This window comes from Strongylocentrotus purpuratus, unplaced genomic scaffold, assembly GCF_000002235.5.
Source record: "Strongylocentrotus purpuratus isolate Spur 01 unplaced genomic scaffold, Spur_5.0 spur5_scaffold_21, whole genome shotgun sequence".
Taxonomy (NCBI): Eukaryota; Metazoa; Echinodermata; class Echinoidea; order Camarodonta; family Strongylocentrotidae; genus Strongylocentrotus; species Strongylocentrotus purpuratus.
In genome coordinates, this window is record NW_022145607.1 from 19,931,719 (window position 1) to 19,949,666 (window position 17,948).

Consider the following 17,948-nt stretch of genomic DNA (forward strand, 5'->3'; position numbering starts at 1 on the left):
GTATAATTTGGCAGAACCGCTTCTCGTTCATTCTTTAAAGCCACATTGTACTACTTGTAGCTACCTGCTCCCTCTATATAGAAAACAATGCCTAATCAGTGCCTGTTTTTGTTATGTTAATTGAGAGCTGAGTTGATTAGATAGCTACCTGTCCACACTGGTACAGATGGCCTTTAACAGAAAGTGTGTTTTTCCCCCATCAATAATCAAGACTTTATCAATTTTGATATAACATATTGTACAGATTACTTTTTAATATTGTTCTGTACGTAAGATTATTCCATGAAATGCACTCTGTGTGATATTGGCTGCTGGAGCTAAGCATGGGTAATAAATCATTTCCAAAGCTCCGTGGAAGGGCAAGGGGGACATTATATCATAATGTGATATGCATTATACAAGAACAGAATATTATTACAGTGATTTATTATTGTTGTTGTACACACTACATGTATTTGTAAATAGACAACTCTTTGTAGAGTATTTGTAGTGATTTTGTGTACAGTGTTTTAAACTTGCAGGCTTGTTATCAATTTTCCATGTTATATTAATTAGTGATTAACTGTACATACATTAGATATGACCCACTTTGTATATTGTGTAAATAAACTGCAGTACATTTATTATGAAATATTTGTGTGTTTGGATTTAATTCAGCTATTTCTATGCCTTAAGCTTTTAAAATATATTCAGAAATGCATTTATTTGAAAAAGGATGACTTTCTTAGCTATGAAACTCCATCAAGGATAAAACAGCCTTATAATGCAGACAAAATGTATACACAATTTTGCATATAACTTCCTTACAATTCGATTGTTATTTTTTGTGAGAGAGAGAGGTAGAGAAGGGGGATAGATACACACACACACACACACACACAGAGGGCAAGAGAGAGAGAGAGAGAGAAAGGGGTAAGGGCCCGAAGAGAAAACAAAAAGAGAGAGATAGGGGATGGGGAGAGGACAACTATAGAGAGTAAGCATATACATGTACATAGAACACAAACAGAGATGAAGATAAAGGAGAAATAGAAGAGATGAAAATACAGAAAAATGAAAGGAAGGCAGAGAGAAATTAAAGAAAATAGAGAAATTAAAGAAAATAAATCGGGGGGAAAAATGATAAAAGAATGAGAGTCGGAAAAGAAAATAGAACAGAGAGATAATGAAAATATAATGAAGGATAACAAAATTATATAAACACGAGGAGTTATAATTCTTCAAGGACCACCAAAAATGGACCAGCCTTCAACAGTCTACCATCGACCAAACCACGTCTCGGTCATTAAAATATGATGTTCTTTTAGAACTTTCAGATTCTACCTAATATAAACCCTCCACTACGTCTAGTTAAAACTTAATTTCTGAATATTTAGGAGGATAACGTATCTGGCTAGCTCGCTAGCGCTGATCAGCGATAGAGGGCGACAAATATTGTGTATAGTTACCACACCAACAACAACTCCAGCGTCAACTCTTAATTTTATGAGGTAGGAATTTCATGTTTTACAAGTTTTTATACTCTTATTGTGTTTTATGGCACCCTTTTGTATTTACTAGAAAGTTCCATTGATTAATTTTGCTAAAGGAAGTTTACTTCCGTGAGTTTTTGTGCATCAAACAGTAGAACTAGTAGAAGGCAACTTCGGCAGTCGGGGTAGCCGTAACTTGACTCGGCTTGTACGCCTAAACTCTGGCTTAGTGTCGTAGCAAGGACCTTGGCCCTAGGCTGATTGTTTGGAGAGGGTGCGGGTGCGAGGTTTTGAGAAAGAAAAAAAACAACATGTAGACCTAGAATCTATATAGATCTACTATGCTCTAAAGTCTCTGATCGGATGTGTCCTTTTTATTTTCGTAAACCAATTTGTTTGTTAGGTAATCAAGTGTTTTAGACTTTTTGCCTCATATTCATAAGTAATAGATCTAGGTCTAACGTTAGAGGTAGACTAGACAGTAGACTAATTGTTGTACTTTTTCTAAACATTCTTATTCTAAAAATTCTTATTCTATGGACTGGAGTTTGGCCTTGGCTTTGGGGATATTTCAATGCTGTCTAGCTATGCTGGCCTAGGAACATAGGCCTGGCTATGCTTATGAAGTTATGGGTGGTTGTCTTTGTGAATTGTCTGTTTGGATGCTTTCAAAAATATATCCTTCTCTTTTGCTTTGCTTTGCTTTTCAAAAATATATCCTCTTTTGCTTTTGAATTTAATGAAAAATATGCTTAAAATAATGCCATAAATAATGCCATAAATAGTTGACATTCATTTCTTTTTTCTTCGACCCAGTAATCAGTATGGCAGCTACAAAGCCCCCCGTAAGCCAGCGTCGGATGCAGCCAACCAGTTTTGCCCTAGAGGGTCGGCCAATGTCCAGTGAATCACTTAGTACCATCCGCAGGAAGTTTCTCACCGCTCCTATCCCAGAACCCCCTCCTGATGATGATCAAGATGAATTCCACAGACCACCAAAGGTTCCTTTTTTGTCTTTTTCTTTCCAACAACTGATATCTTTAAACACTTCTTTTTTGTTTAACCCTGTTTATGTTCACATTATGTTTGTAGCTGCTAGAAATGAAATTACTGAACCATGATTAACACGATGATGAACACACTCCTATGAGTTTATGGTACCCATCAGAATTCCATTAAGTATTGGGACCTTCCTCTATATATTGATGCAAAACACATCTCCTCCTTTTTGATCAACTATTTGAAGAGATCCCACAGCCTCTGTTAAGTGACCTTCACCCCCTGCATTTCTAAACCTGCACCTGGTAAGGGTTATGTTTGACATACCTTACAACTGGGATAGAACTTTCCCAGTTGGCAATCATTAAATTATCTGTGTTTTTTTTACTATATGTGCAGAGATTCTTATTTTAAAGACTGAGTTGCTCATTTTCCAGTTATATCTGTTCACTTGTGTTAAACTCCAAAATTAAATGGCCCATTGTAATGTAAGTCAAGATGATGTCATGAGAGTATGTTTGATTCTTCCATATCTACAGGTCAGCAGCGCAAAGGGGAAGAAAAAGAAGAAAAAGAAGGTCAAGAAGGAATCATTCGATCTGGACATTGACGTGAGAGAGAAAGAGAGACTTCAGGAATTAAAGGAGGTAATATTTCTTGATTTCAGCATTCATTTAGTTCTACCTAGTTTTCCAAATCAATAATAGTGGTTACAATGTAGAGGTATATTTTAATGAACTTTTAGATGAAAAGTCAAGAAATCCTGCAATTGTGGAAAAAAGAAATAAACCATATTACAGGTATTGTACACTGAACATTAATTACCAGCGACAAAAATGTTATATACATCAAACTCTGATTTTGTTCTTGTTAAAAGATCAATAGATTATCTATTAATAAACCTCTTGATAAGAATCTGTGAAACAATATGCAAGATATTACAGTCTTTATCTTTATTGTCATATGTAAATCTATGTGAAAATATAAACTGCAAATAGCATTACTGTAGAGAAGCATCATAATTGAGTACTTTTATTCTAAACTTTGTGCAGAATTTTGTTATGAAGAATTTCAAAAAGTTTTTGCTGCCTATTAACAGGCATCATAATATACTAGTGAATCCTCACAACATATACTGTGATGAAACAATTTACTAGTATTCCTTCTTTATATCAAATCAAATTTATTCTACAGTCTAACAAATTTATTCAAGAAAACTTCTACAATATTTATTTTGAACATTTTGATATACATATGTGGATAATTGTTTTAGGAACATTTTCATTTTATGCATGGGAATGACTTTGGAGTTTGGATCATTAAATTAATTCATATTTTACATTAACAATTATATTTATTTAACCGAGTTGACAATTTCCATTGCATGTTGCATGAACGAGTAATTTGTTTTCCTGCCCGAACACCCTTGTTGACAAACATTTCCATCCCATCCTCCTCCCCCAATGAAAAAATAAATAAATTTGTAATACCACTGATTGTTTCTCTGGAAATCAGTGGTTGAATACGGACGCTGACAAAAGTGGAATCCACCATGAGTTGAAGATAGCAATGTTGGTAAGAGCATGTTTTTGCGCACCATGCCCATTGTATCACTTGTATGTAACACATTGCACCATTGATGTACTCTCGATCTGCACTCATGTTGTACAGTGAACTTATTGTCACAATGTGTCTGTATGTGTGTATTATTGGGTTTTTACAGATGCTTATCAATCAGAAATGATTATTTATGTTTTGGACGAACTTTAATGTCACCATCAGAAAGACGTGACTCTGTTTCTATGAAAAAATGACAGATTTTGTAATTTTGAAACCATTTGACAGACATCTTGTATTTATCATGATTTAATGTAAAAATACAGCACTGTATATTTTATAGGTGTATGAACATAGAGAATTATCCTGTCTTGTTACCCTCAAAGAGATCCATTAAAGCATGCTCCTGTCCTCAGTAATATAATGTACCTATTTTGTGAGTCTATGTATTTCATGTTTCTTCTCACATTCTGTTATTTTGTAAATGGTACAATAATTTGTTGCTATTAGCGCTCCTAAATAATGTACATTGTATGTTATTGGTATTATCATTAACATACATGTAATAAGTTTCTGTGCACAAATACTCATACTAACCAATCACACCGGTTAATACTACCCCTTCGACTTCTGCACAAATACGGAACGCCCTTTGCAATTCATTTCACACAAACCCAGATTCCCTTCCTTATTCATCATTATAATACAGACTGATACCCTCCCTCTTCTATTCAAACCTGGTAAGACCATCGGCCCTACCCCTTTCCAATTCACACTCGCATAGAGACCCATGTCCTTGGGCCATCAAAGCACATCTTTCGTCACTCTCATCAGTTTTATCTACGAGATCTATTTATGCACATTTTAATCATCCAATTATGTTGTCGTCATAGTAATTTGATAATCAAGTTATTCCATTATCATATCCTGATTTAAATGAAATTATCCAATATGTAAAAATGTCAATCGACTGATACTTCCAGTCATTTTCTAATCAAAGACTGTCACAATGGATCTAATTAATTGTATTCGATACCACTTAGTTTAATCAGCAAAATTAGAAATTTGAATTACCGGTAAGGGTATATAATTCTTTTAAAAGTCCATCTTTAGTACATTTTGAAAAGCTGTTGATCTTGGTATTTTACACTTGGTGGATGCGAGTACCCCTCTATCTCTATCTTTCTTTCCTCCTCTCTCTTTTCTCCTCTCTCTCTCTCTCTCTCTCTCTGTTTCTCTCTTGCTCTCTTTCTCTCTCTCTCTCTCTTTTGAACCATCTATCAGCGACTACAGATTAATAGTGATACAAATGGTTGGTTACTAAATCTGTAAGAATGCATTATTTTATATTTGTGATACAGGTGCTATAGTAACATAATAAAAGATTTTGTCATTGCACCATTTTCTTATGTTCATATGTGATATGGCACATTTTGTTGTTGTTATTGTTGTTGAATTGTTGACTGATATGCAGTATTCATTTTGATTATTTTACATTGCATTGTTTATTTGTTGGATACATTACATACCTTCATATGAATGATTGTTTGATTATTTCTGCCTAGATTAACAGGAGTAAATATTGGCTTCAAGATAAAAAATGAAAAAAGTAAACTTTGATAAGATGTACTGTGCTGATGGCATGATGAAATTAGGCAACTCTATGAAAGAGTGTATGAGAAACTTCATGTAGTTATAATGTTAGCGACACTTTTATTTTCAATTGTATACTGTTAACCATTTTGTTACAATTATAACATTACAAAATATAAAAAATGGGGGTCTTTATTCTGCTTTAATATATAATAAAATGCAATTACTGAAATCATAATGAACAAAGATTCAATAGAATAATGTAATAAGATTAATTTTTAGTAAAAGCTCTCTATACTAAACTTTATCACAGCATTTACAAAATTGATAATACATAGTATATTATTGAAAATTAACAAAGGCAGTCTGGAAAGTTGTACCTGTAAATAATGTATTACGCCTAGTGGGAATACAAATGTAATTGGTTCATCTTTCATCCTTCTAAAGAAACACATGAGGGTTTTGGATGATCTGGAAAAGCTGAAAGCCCATTACTATCTGGAGTACATGGACGCGCTCACGGACAAGGTGGAGGACCAGCGAAAAGATATTCAAAGGAAGAGTGAGCAGTCTATCAAACGCAGACTGAAGAAGGAGAAGAAACAGGTACTGTGCATTTTATTCATTTTATTCATTGGCCTGGGGCTATATCAATTAGTTTTACAAAAATATAATATTTTCCATGAACCATTTTTGGTTTTTATGTCTTTTCTTGATGATAGTGGTCGCCAAAGTATCATACCTGCAACTTGGACTTGATTTTTTTTCTAATGTTTTCTTGAATACTTGGGGCAATTCCACGGTAACGGAAGGACACTCAGACAAGATTTTTGAACTTCAGGTTCATACTAAAAGAAATGTTTTATTAGTATGTATTAAACTATGGGGAACAAAATGTGTTTCAGTCAAGTGGAAAGCTTCATCAACTTCACAAAGTTTGGATAAACACTAATTAACTGGAAAAACCATGTCCATTTTTATGTCCTTCCGTTACCGAGATAATTAATATACACATTCTTAAACTACTTAACTATAATGACAATTTTTTTGGGAGAATTAAAGGCACTTATATAGGTATTATATCTGTACTGTTTCACATCTTATACTAATAAAACAGTTCTTTTAGTATGAACCTGAACTTCAAAAATCTTGTCTGAGTGTCCTTCCGTTACCGTGGAATTGCCCCTTGGGTTACTTTGTTTTTTATCACATATTCAAATTTCAAGCATATTCATGCTCTCACAGACTGCATAATATTTCTAATGTGGCTAGAGTATGAAGTGGCTCTTTATGCAATTATTGTATCTAGCTCATATTACAACATCAATTGTCTCTTTGTTCTCGAAAATAGAAAGTATGATACGGTCTGAAATGAACTAAGTTCAAGGTTAAGAGAGACGGGTCTATCCATTGATTTTTATCTCTTGATACATTAAATTAATTTATATCTCTTGATATATCTTGCTATAAATTCTCTCACTCACTTTCTCTATCTCCATCTCTCTCTTTGTATCACTGTGTCAAGAAGCTAATTGCCTGGTCGCTCTTTTGTTTTCTTGTTTGATATTATTTATTTATTCATTATTTATTCAAGTTTGATTTAAAATAGAGGGTAGGTACATTTATTAAAAGAAACTGCTTTCAAATTACGCTCTCTACTCGAGATTTGATTTGGTTCTTCTTCAATGTTTGATGCTTCACTCACTCCCTATTTGTACCTTGTTGTCCACAGCGAGAGGCAGCCCAGAAGGCTAAAATCCAGATGCACCATCCCGAGGTCTCCACCGATAATACCTTCCTGAGGGGCCTATCGAAAACAAAGTTTCATAATGTGAGTAGATCGAGTGAAGCCTCCCTAGCTTTAAGGGTTGTTCAGATATGCAATGATAAACACCTTTAAGTATGTGTCAATGAATGGCAACTGTGTGCAACAAAAGTCCTTACCATATTCACTGAGCACAATGTGTTTTATGCAAAATGTATTACCTTTGAAGCGTATTCCATTTTACGTCGTCAAAAAAAATCTCCCTGGCTTTTGCCGCGCCATATCTGAACGAGGCATGAGTGACCACCTGTATAGAAAGACCACTTTTTATGAAGACCAGTTTTCAATTAGAAATAATGCATGGCAGCGATTAGAAAAAATTATGGAGTTGCGTGGCATAGAATTATATCAATAGGTACAATTACTGAATGAAATTGAAGAAAGAAATATTAATAATGAAATAAAGCTAAGTGTATACGATATTAATTAGTACAAAGTGAAAAAGAAAGAGAAGTACAGATGAAATTATGCTGATGCGTTCTTGAAATTTTCCTTTTTCATTCCAGATTGTGATTTTACAAGGCCATCTTGCCAGGGAGGGGCGTCTGAAAACAGACGAGCATGTGAGGGCCTACTGGGAGCAGATGAGCAAACCGGAGAACTACCGGAAGATCTTCGGAGAGGAAGGGACGGACCACCAGGACGGTGCTGAGACCAGCTTTGGGACCAAACCTACAAAGAGAGAAGGGGAGACGATGCCTGGGAGTGATGCACTCAGCCAAGGCACCGGTATGTCGTTAACCCTGTATTATCATAGAATGAAGATGAATATGTGAGGGAAGTAGTCTTCTTATTGTCAACATCCTAGACTACATACCTGTAACTTAGTTCAAAGAGAATTTAATGTGTTTGTGTGGGTGGGTGGGTGCGTGGGTGGGAGGGTAACAGGGGGTTCATAACAACTGTACCCTTATTTTGACAACCACTCGCAAAATGAGGACATCTTCAGTTCAAGAAAATTGCAAAATTGTTTCAAATTTGAGGCCCTTTCATATAAGGGTTCTTTTATTTAGGTGCTCTACTTGTAAAGGAAAAATATATATTTTTTTTAAAATCAGTAAAGGCAGTAAATTTCCAGGTCATTCTCAGGATGTTCTTTTAAACATTTGAGCCCACGATTTGTGTGCGCACATGTGTGTGTAGGGGTGTGTGAGTGCACTAATGAAATAAAGGTAATTAATAACCATAATTATTTAATGGAAAAACTGTTGTCAGTATTCATTTTTTTCTTCATAGTACCCTGCAAATCCTGCAACATTGGAATTGCATTGTAGCTCTAAGTACAGATATTTTAATAATTAAGTTATTACTTCACATTTTAATGATGTATGCACATGTTTTCATTTGTTTCTCTCCACTTAGCATCCGAGTCGATCCCTGAGAGCGGTTCTCCGTCGTTGATGTCCCTCCGCCAGCTGGATCCCCTGAGCCTCCACCATGCCTACCTGGATCAGATCCAGGAGGTTAAGGAGCCCTCCAGGCCTAACTCCATGGGAGCTCCTTACCTCCAGTCATGGATCCAGCAGCCAAAGATAAAGAAGGTACAGTCTTTGGTTCATGTCTATTTGTATGTTTAATTTGTCTTGATTATATAATAATGATAATATAAATAATAATGATGATGATGAGAGCTACAACAACACCCACAGCAAAAACAACAACAGTAATAATTAATTATTATAATGATTATAATCATAATTATCATTATAACAGCTACTTTTATATTGGGCATGCATCCATCCCAGGGGTTGTTTATTAAAGGCACCTACAACTCTGGCTTTAGCCCAGCTGCCCTAAGGCGCTAAAAGCAACCTCCCACTTTTTTCAGGTATTTGTCTTCATTATATGATAATAATAAGAACAACAACAACAATAATAATAATAATAACATCCATATTTATACTGCACTTGCATCCATCCAAGGGGATGCTCAAGGAGCCTACAAAGTACTGTCATATACACTTGCTTTAGCCCAACTGCCTGAAGGCACTCAAAGCATTCAAGGAACAAATTCCTACCAGGTACCCATTCACTACACCTGAGTGGAGAGTTGGAAAATGTAGATTAATGTCTTGCCAAAGGAGAACAATGCCATGGCCAGACTCGTACAACAAAACATGATATCCACAGTCCAGTGACATATCCACTTGATCATGAAACACGTATATACCCACATGTTGTGTGTCCGGAGAAGCTGTGTCCATACAAACAGATCATTTAAATCACTACTTTGACAAAACGTAAGGAATGGACAATAAAGCAATAATACAAAGGTTTTTCTGTAGAACAACTGTGTGTGGTTAATCGATATTTGTTATGATTTGATTTTTCCCATCATTGCTGTGCAGAAAGCTGTACAGGCACTCATCATCAAGAAGCCAGTTCATCCAAAGGTCCTGGAAATGGAACAGAAATGTCCAAGGGTAAGTATTGCTGTTGTACCCATGCATGTTTCATTTTCTCCTCAACCTCCTAACTTTCCTTCCCTCCTCTCCTCTCTCTCTCTTTCTCTCTCTCTCTCTTTGTCTATGTCTATCTGTGTTCATGTCTCTCTCTCTCTTTCTCTCCTATCTCTGTTTTCTCTCTTTCTCTCGCTCTTTTTCTTTGTGTGTATGACTCTCTCTTTCCTCTGTTTTTTCTTTATTTGTTTTCCCTCACCCTCAGTCTTTATCTCTGACTCTGACCTCTTCCAAAAAGTAATTTGATCTTTTCATTCTCTTTCCTTTGTATCTAGTTCCCTTCTATTTTGCTTGCCATTTTCTTTCTCATCTTTATTTTGGTGTTTCCTCATCTTTCTATTCTCTACCTTCTGTGTCTTTGATTTTTTTCCGATAAACTTGTTTGTTTTCTCTTGTATATTCTTTAATTTTTCTTTCGCTTTTGTTGTCTCTATTTTGTCTTGACTGTGCATTTATAATCAGTTTAAATTTGTATGCTATTATTCGCTTCTTTTCTTGTTTTTTTCACCCTTATTTTCTTTCTTTCCCTATCCAATATGAAAAGTTTATATATTATCTTTCTTTCAAAAAAAAAAAATCTTCTTTCAGGTTGAATTCCCTAAATTGGCAGCTTTCACCCTTGACCTTGAGCCTCCAAAGGAAGATCCTGAAGTGGAATTGATGCGAGAGGAATTCCGATCTAGAGCTCGTCTGCGCAACGCTGAAAACAGTAGACTTCGCAAGATGTACCAGTCTTCGCTCACCAACAATGCTGCTACGCAGAGGTGTGTTGTGATCAATAGTGAAATAAACAATGAGACTCGATTTAAATTATAAGATGATAATTGAGTAAGCAATACAAAGCGGTACCGGTATATGGTTTTACATTGAGACTCGGGCCTATTTAAAGTAAATGAAATTTGAGCAACAACAAAAAAAGGAGGCAAAAACAGCATACAATTTCAAATTGTTACAATGTGCAGGTGGCTGCATTGTGTCTTTCATGAAGAAATAAAAGGAAAAAAATGAACAGTATCGGGTATGTGGCTTGTTGCAGTGTCTTTCATGATGAAACGCAAACTGAGACTCTGGATCCGTTAAGTATAAAATGATTGGATGATATTTGAGCAAACAAAGCAAAAAAGAACAGAATGTGATAATGCATAATTATAATAATAATAATAATAATAATAACGTTTATTTAACCAGGGTAGCTACTTCAGTTATGAAACTGTTCTTCCAGTGGGCCCTGCATAACATAATGTTATTACTACCCTTCTCTAATCTAATATGCTGAGGCGCCTAGCTAGAAGGCAGAAGGTCCCATTGTTATAAGTCTTTGGTATGACTCGGCCGGGGTTCGAACCCACGTTCATGAGGCGGGCGCTCTAACCACTGAGCCACCATATCTTTCATGATGAAACACATTATACTGAGACTCCAGATCGATAAAGTATACAATGATTTGATGATATTTGAGCATTCAAAACAGAGAAATAGTACATGTGATTTTTCCATTTATCTTCATCATGAAATGTGCATTGAGACCTGGGATTTTTAAAAGTCTAAGATGATAATTAGTACACAGAGCAAAGAACAGTATGGGGTCTAGCATTATTTCTTTCATGTGTTTCTCAACAATAAAATATGTTACTCTGTCTTTAATTTTTTATCTGCAGAATATTTGACATGAAAGATGAATTCAATACGGTGCTGAATGGACCATCATTAGGTGATGTGGTGAGTTTGGTTTCTTTGTCTCTCATTTGTTACAATCACTTCAGTCATATTTTTTATTGATATTCGGTCAAATTCAGTCATATAAACACAACTCTATATACCTTTTTTAGCCAGTTCTGGTTCAAATATTTCATTAGTAATCTATTGTCATGCTCTTTTTTCTTCTTCAAGTGAACAGTTCATCTGTTAGTATAAACAATTTTTTGTTTACTTCTGCAACACAGTATTTGAAGAACAGCACAGAAAGAAATAACTGTAAATATCAAGAAGTTTTTTCTCTTTTAGTATTTCACTCCAGAAATTATTTTTTTATTCTTGGTTATCTCTCCAAACATACTTCAGATATGACACAAAATCTAGCCAAAATGCAATGTAGGCCAAATAAAACATTTTTCATGTTTTCCATCTTTCTTTTAATAAATAAGCTCTATGCTCAGGACCCATCAGACCAACTGTTCAACATGGCAAGAAGAACGTCAGAGGAGGTGGAGGAGGAGGAAGAGGAGGTTGAACGAACCGAAAGGCTTGCCCTGCTTCCTCCCGATGCCTCGCCCCATCATCAGGGGAACAGACGCAGTGGAAGCAACCCCGGGAGACCAAGTCCGGGGTTTGCCGGCATCGAGAGGATATCGGAAGAGGGCGATTTGGAAGAACAGGAGGATGATGAGGAGGAGGAAGGAGATGAAGATGGAAGGTTCATCATCTATAGCAGTAGGTCATCGAGCAGACGAAGCTCGCTGACGTCTACTCAATCAGATAGAAGGTAATAGTAATTCCTTGATATTTGCTACCTTAGTACATTCTATATCTCTGTTTTCAGAGTATGTTTCAAGGGAAAATCCTTATTTTTCTAGAAATATAAACTTGCTCCAATTTTGAAAAGAAATGTATGTATACGGTGATGTGACAAAAAAGGTTGTTTCCTTGCCTGTTTAGATATATCAGTTGACCTGGAAATGTAAACTAACATAATTTGTTTACATCATGTGTTCATTGTATCAGTAAGATGCGAAAGTTAATGTGGTTAGATTGGCAAGCTTGTGTGCGCTTGTAAAATGACGCCTGGCTGGAATGCTCCCCAAGGAGTGGAGAATGTGCATACATTGTGTGCGAGTAAGCCTGAATCCAATGACCGGGGTAACAGTATATATCCATACATGCCAACTGTTCAGATTAAAGAGGAACATTCCTCTTTTTGGGAGAAGATAATTATCATTTTAATGCAGGTGTTCCTCTTCCTGTACAAATTTGTCTGTAGTATTGAATAGGAGAGTTAGGATTGTTCCTCTTTTTTTTTAAAATAGCATAATTTGTACAGATTTCTGATTTTCAAATGTTGGCATGTATGTATATCTGTAAAGCGCTTTGAGAGGGCCTGCGGTCCTGAAGTGCGCTATAAAAGAAAAAACTATTGTTATTATTATGATCAGTAGAAGAATGCATATTCTTTTCTGATCAATATTCCCTCTCATATTCGGTGTACCATCTGTATTGATTCTTAGTTCTATAACACCCTGTTTCTTTTGATTCTCTTTGCAGGAGAAACATGCCAGTGACCCCTGAGCCTCCTCAACCATTCCCTTTGACCTTAGATGCAGTGATGGACCACACTGACACCAAGGTATGTTTTCTTAGTGAGATTAGTAGGGGGTGTTTCACAAAAACTCAGATCGACTTTAAGATCGACTGAACTATGGCAGACCATTGATGCCACTGGTTGCTCTCACTATTGGTCTCTAAATTATGATCTTTAGAGAATATTTTTTCCTTCAATAATGCCAACATGTTACCTTTTTATTTTTCTCACATTCCATTCCTTGGGTTCCCTGTACTTCCTTCCCTTCTTTTCTGTTCTTCCTAATTTCTTTCTATCTTTTATCTGTTTTCCCTTCCAGGTTGTAAAACGTCCAAGTGCATTGTGGGTCAACTATGGCAAGTTTCTTCCCCCAGTGAAATGATAGTTGGAAGGTTCCATCAGTCAGAAGAAAGACTGGACCATTTATTATCATGCTACTTACTGGCATTTTACTGCTGAAAGACACGATTCTTTCTTGACGTTTAAACTAAAAATTCTCACAGGAGATAAGGATGGGTAGATTGAACTGGTATGGCTAGGCTAGGAAAGAAGAAAGCCATTACATAGGTTGCAGAAAGACATGGGTTTTCAAGGTTGCTGGTTCAATACCCTGTGGCAGACCACGCACAAAACTTTGAAGGAGACCGTCAGAAGAAGTCTGGCCTCACCCAGGTGGATGCTAAAGACCAGGGGGGCGTTTCACAAAGCCTTCTTTCAATCACAAATAACACAAATCAGTGACAAATCTGCTGATAACCAATCAGAAGCAAGGAGTTCAGTAGCTTATAACAAAAACTGTCATTTGTCACTGATGACAAGTTTTGTGAAACACTCCCCAGAAGGCTTGAGGAAGGATCATAAGGAAATGGAACAGCCAACCCCACAGCGTCGGAAATAAGAACTAAATCACTCGTACCCTTTCCAAGTTTTGTAATTTTTAAAGTATGTGAAAAATTGATTCCTCCCAATTTATGAGAACATGACATGTTACAGCTTACATCTAAAGGTGTTCAACAAAGGCCTTGGTTCAACAAGAATTGATAAATACTCCATGATTGTAGCTTCAGCAGGAATTTTACATACAATTATTCAAATCATTCAGTTATTAACTCTTTATATACCACACAAATAATCTCCCTGTGCTACATTGTATTCATCATGGAAAGATATTATACCAAAGATTATTTTTACTGTTTCCGGTGCAAGATTAAACCTTACCAGTGTTGACAAGGTTGTCATGGAGCTAATCAAGACCGGTAATGGGTAGAAAGTTTTGCAATGGCCCTGTGTTGCGAAGGGGAGGGAGGGGGGGGGGGTACCGTTTAGAGAGGCAAAGAAAGACACTAAACTGCTGTAAGCAATTTAAAAAAAATGGAAATATTTTTAACATGAGCAGAATTATTAATGTTTTACTTTCAGATCTGATATGTGAATAGTTAATCGCATTCCATTCCTCTCACATTCCATCTCCTCCTTTTATGATTGTATTTGTCGTATTGGTACCTCCAGGCGCGTACGCAGGGAGGGGGGTTTGTATTTTTGTATGTGTGTATTTTAGAGGAAACCCCCCCCCCCTTGTTTTTTTTTAAATTTTTTTAAAAAAATAATTATTAAAAAAAGAAAGAAATTACGCAAATGGCTGACCTAAAAAAGGTGACATAAAAAAGTGTCGTCTTACCCCCCCCCCCCCCGGCTTATTCAGCAACTGACTAAGTCGTTGCGAAATTTTCGGCCTGATTTTAAAAAGTTAAAACCCCCCCTTGAAAAAATCCTGCATACGCTACTGGGTACCTCATCTACTCATCCCTTTAGCTTGCCATTCCTATTCGAATTGCTCTCTCTGGATTGCTGTTCTATAAATTGTTTTGATAATATAAACTTGCTTTAATATAAATCGGCACTTTTTAGTCCCTTTCCACTTCATGTTTTAATGATTGTGTAGTGGATTTTATCATAACTGCAATGTTCAGAGCATGAGAAGATGCATGCAAAGTCTTCAAAGAAACATGATATTCCAATGAAGTCTTTGATCAGTATTTATTACAGCTATTTGTTATGCTTACGAATGTACAGGTAATAAAGCATATCTATTGACAAATCAAGATACATTGCGAATATTTTGATACTGGCAAACGATTATATTGGTTTTTATTAACTCTTGTGTGTGAGGTATTAAAGATTTTAAGCATGAGAAATAAGTTTAAATATCATCAATGAAAATGAATTGTCTCCCATGTGTTGCTTTCTGTCAAGGAAATTGTGAAAGTGAGTATATGATGATGTTGATACATAAAAAGGGATGATGATATAAAAAAATGACTTCATCATGGTGATAGTAGTTAAACGGGCACTTTTGGGGTACTTAAAAAAGTGGGCAGGTGCACTAGCTGTGTCCCCAGCTACTGGGGATCATTGGCGTGCAGTTCTTTGTAAAATGTGGGCACATAATCGTCGTACTGGGCGACGTAGAAGTTGGCAGCCACCGGTTTGCCGAGATCATGTTCCGATGCGAAACGCCTGGCATTCCATCTGATTCGCCGCTCGCTGTTGCGGGGTCTGTAGGCATCCTCCCCCGAGGGTGGGGTCATGTGACCAGGTTGCCGGTAGACCAGAAATATATACCGATGGAGACCTATTAAATTTAAAGAAATAGAGGGAAGTTGGATCAGAAAAAAGGAAGGATGATATGAGAAAAGAAGAAACGGCCTGTGGTAGATCTGTCCTTGTCAGAGAATTTTGGACTTGTCCCCACCCCCCCCCCCCCCCTTATGGCCTAGGGACAGCGTCCACCATGCATTAGCTAAATGGGACAGGGTCATGGTATGCCGATGGTAGGCGATATATAACGACATATGGCGATGGTGATCATAATGATAGTTGGTGGAGATATTGAACATGTCGATAATGATGCCGATAATGATGACGGTGATGATGATGGTGATTTCCATAGTAATCATGAGGGTGGTGGTGTTATATATAATTATATGATACAAAAATAATTACGCTTGTTAAACGAAAAACACATCACATTTGAGGAAGAATTAAAAAGTACTTTCTGACCTGATCCTTCACGGGGTCCTGAGCCGATATGCTCGGCGTGAACTTGACCTTGGTTGACCTGACATCCGGGTATGTTGATGACCAACCAATGGAGGACCTCTCCCACTGATCTATCCTTTCTAGAAGGAGCATCAGGGTCGATCAACACCAAGGTGTAGAGAGCATTAGGCTCTGAGGGCCAGGAGATATTTGTCGGTGGTAACTTCACCTAATTGGACATGAATATTTTTTTTCAAAGTATCAATTATTTATTCATCTTTTCATTTATGCATATTCATTCATCTTTTCATTACCATTGATTCAATTCGTTTATTCATACATACCGTCCTTGTTTTCACGAAGTGACGGTAGCGAGGAAAATCGTAACGCAAAGTGAATGCAATTTTTTTTCACTACCGTCACTTCGTGATTTCGCATATGCGTTTATTGGTTGATTTTCACTTCATTGATTCATCATTGATTTATTCCATCAAGACCATCATACAGTGAATTTTTATTTTAAAGTATAGAAAATAAAACAATTAAAGCATTACAAGTACAGCTTTACACTGCCCAAATGCGAGGTAACAACCGCCCGAATATAAGCAATGTCCAAATTATCTTGGGCTGTAGCCCCCAGTTTCTGTTTCTTTTCTTTTCAAAATTTGTAATTCCAATCCTAAATATCTTGATAATGACAGGCGATCGGCTTGTAAAAGTCCGATGGGGTTCGTGACTGACCTAAATGTTTATAATTATGATTGCAGCATGAGCTAAATCCAGGAGTTTGTTTTAGAATCTGAGACAAAGTTACCATCCCTTTAACAATCAAGGAGCCACTTTAGAGATAGCCTATTCGATTCCTTCGTGCACGAAGAAATTTAACAGTATGGCGAGAAGTGCGTCAAAGTATTGAATAAAACAAAGTCGATAATATTAAATATCTAAAAAAGGAAGAAAGAAAGAAACTGATGAAAAGGTACTTTCCCCACCTGTGTAGGAGTCAGCTCGTTGCCCATGTTTGTCATGACGTCATCAGACCAGGCGATTTCGGCGACGTGCTCGGGCACGACGTCAATGATATCGGGAACAACTTCGTGTTTCTCCATGAGTATTAAACTGAACAAGAAAAAATAGGATATTTTGGGAAAATGACTTTTATTTCACAACTAAAAGAACTTTCTTCCTGAGCACAATAAATATTATGTTAGTGAGTATATCTCGTCGATAGTGATCTATTCCTTCTAAAAACAGAATTAACCGAGCGTTCAATGTGACAGAGCGAGCTGGCATGGGAATGCTCTCAACCGGTGATCAACGAATGTGCGCGTTTTTGTTGTTGCAGGCCTAAATTATATCAGCGAAGAGACTCTTTCATAATCATGTATATGCATATGAGACTCTTTCATATGTAGAGGAAACGAGACTAGTTCGTTATGCTGAGAAGACATGGAAGACAAAATATGTGGGTACCAGTACATTATATGATGCGTATATTCTTGAAGTCGTCAAAAAAGTGGGTTGTTCATTCCCAGAGAGGATGTTACATCCCCTGTCATTCAAAATTGGGGTCCTCAATTTTGTTCACTTATTGCAAGCGCGAGTAAAATAAAAAGGACAAAAAAAAAAAAAACGAAACTTGGCAGAAGAATGCAAGGCACGAATCCCCCCAAATGCTAAACAAATCATTGCAAATGAGAATCACAATC

General features: G+C 36.5%; 2 protein-coding genes across 3 annotated transcripts; one reads left to right on the forward strand and one right to left on the reverse strand.

Annotated features, from left to right (window-relative positions):
• The first annotated feature begins 1,416 nt into the window (after window positions 1–1,416).
• On the forward strand, window positions 1,417–14,479 carry LOC100893267. 2 transcript variants are annotated; one of them, XM_030995292.1, is made up of 14 exons: window positions 1,417–1,490; window positions 2,289–2,473; window positions 3,011–3,118; window positions 3,987–4,046; window positions 6,069–6,227; window positions 7,354–7,452; window positions 7,953–8,175; window positions 8,809–8,987; window positions 9,795–9,869; window positions 10,494–10,669; window positions 11,564–11,624; window positions 12,050–12,387; window positions 13,164–13,245; window positions 13,520–14,479. In XM_030995292.1, exons 2-14 carry the CDS (start codon window positions 2,297–2,299, stop codon window positions 13,580–13,582), a joined length of 1,800 nt encoding a protein of 599 aa, XP_030851152.1. In that variant the 5' UTR covers window positions 1,417–1,490; window positions 2,289–2,296; the 3' UTR covers window positions 13,583–14,479. The 2 variants fall into 2 exon arrangements, with proteins under 2 accessions (XP_030851152.1, XP_030851153.1); XM_030995293.1 differs by lacking the exon at window positions 3,987–4,046.
• Window positions 14,480–15,212: 733 nt separating this feature from the next.
• On the reverse strand, window positions 15,213–17,643 carry LOC592095 (protein D3). Its single transcript, XM_030995326.1, has 3 exons — window positions 17,232–17,643; window positions 16,261–16,468; window positions 15,213–15,832 (listed from the first exon to the last, which is right to left on the reverse strand). The coding sequence occupies exons 1-3, from the start codon at window positions 17,346–17,348 to the stop codon at window positions 15,600–15,602; spliced, it is 558 nt and encodes a 185-aa protein (XP_030851186.1). The 5' UTR covers window positions 17,349–17,643; the 3' UTR covers window positions 15,213–15,599.
• Between the last annotated feature and the right edge of the window lie 305 nt (window positions 17,644–17,948).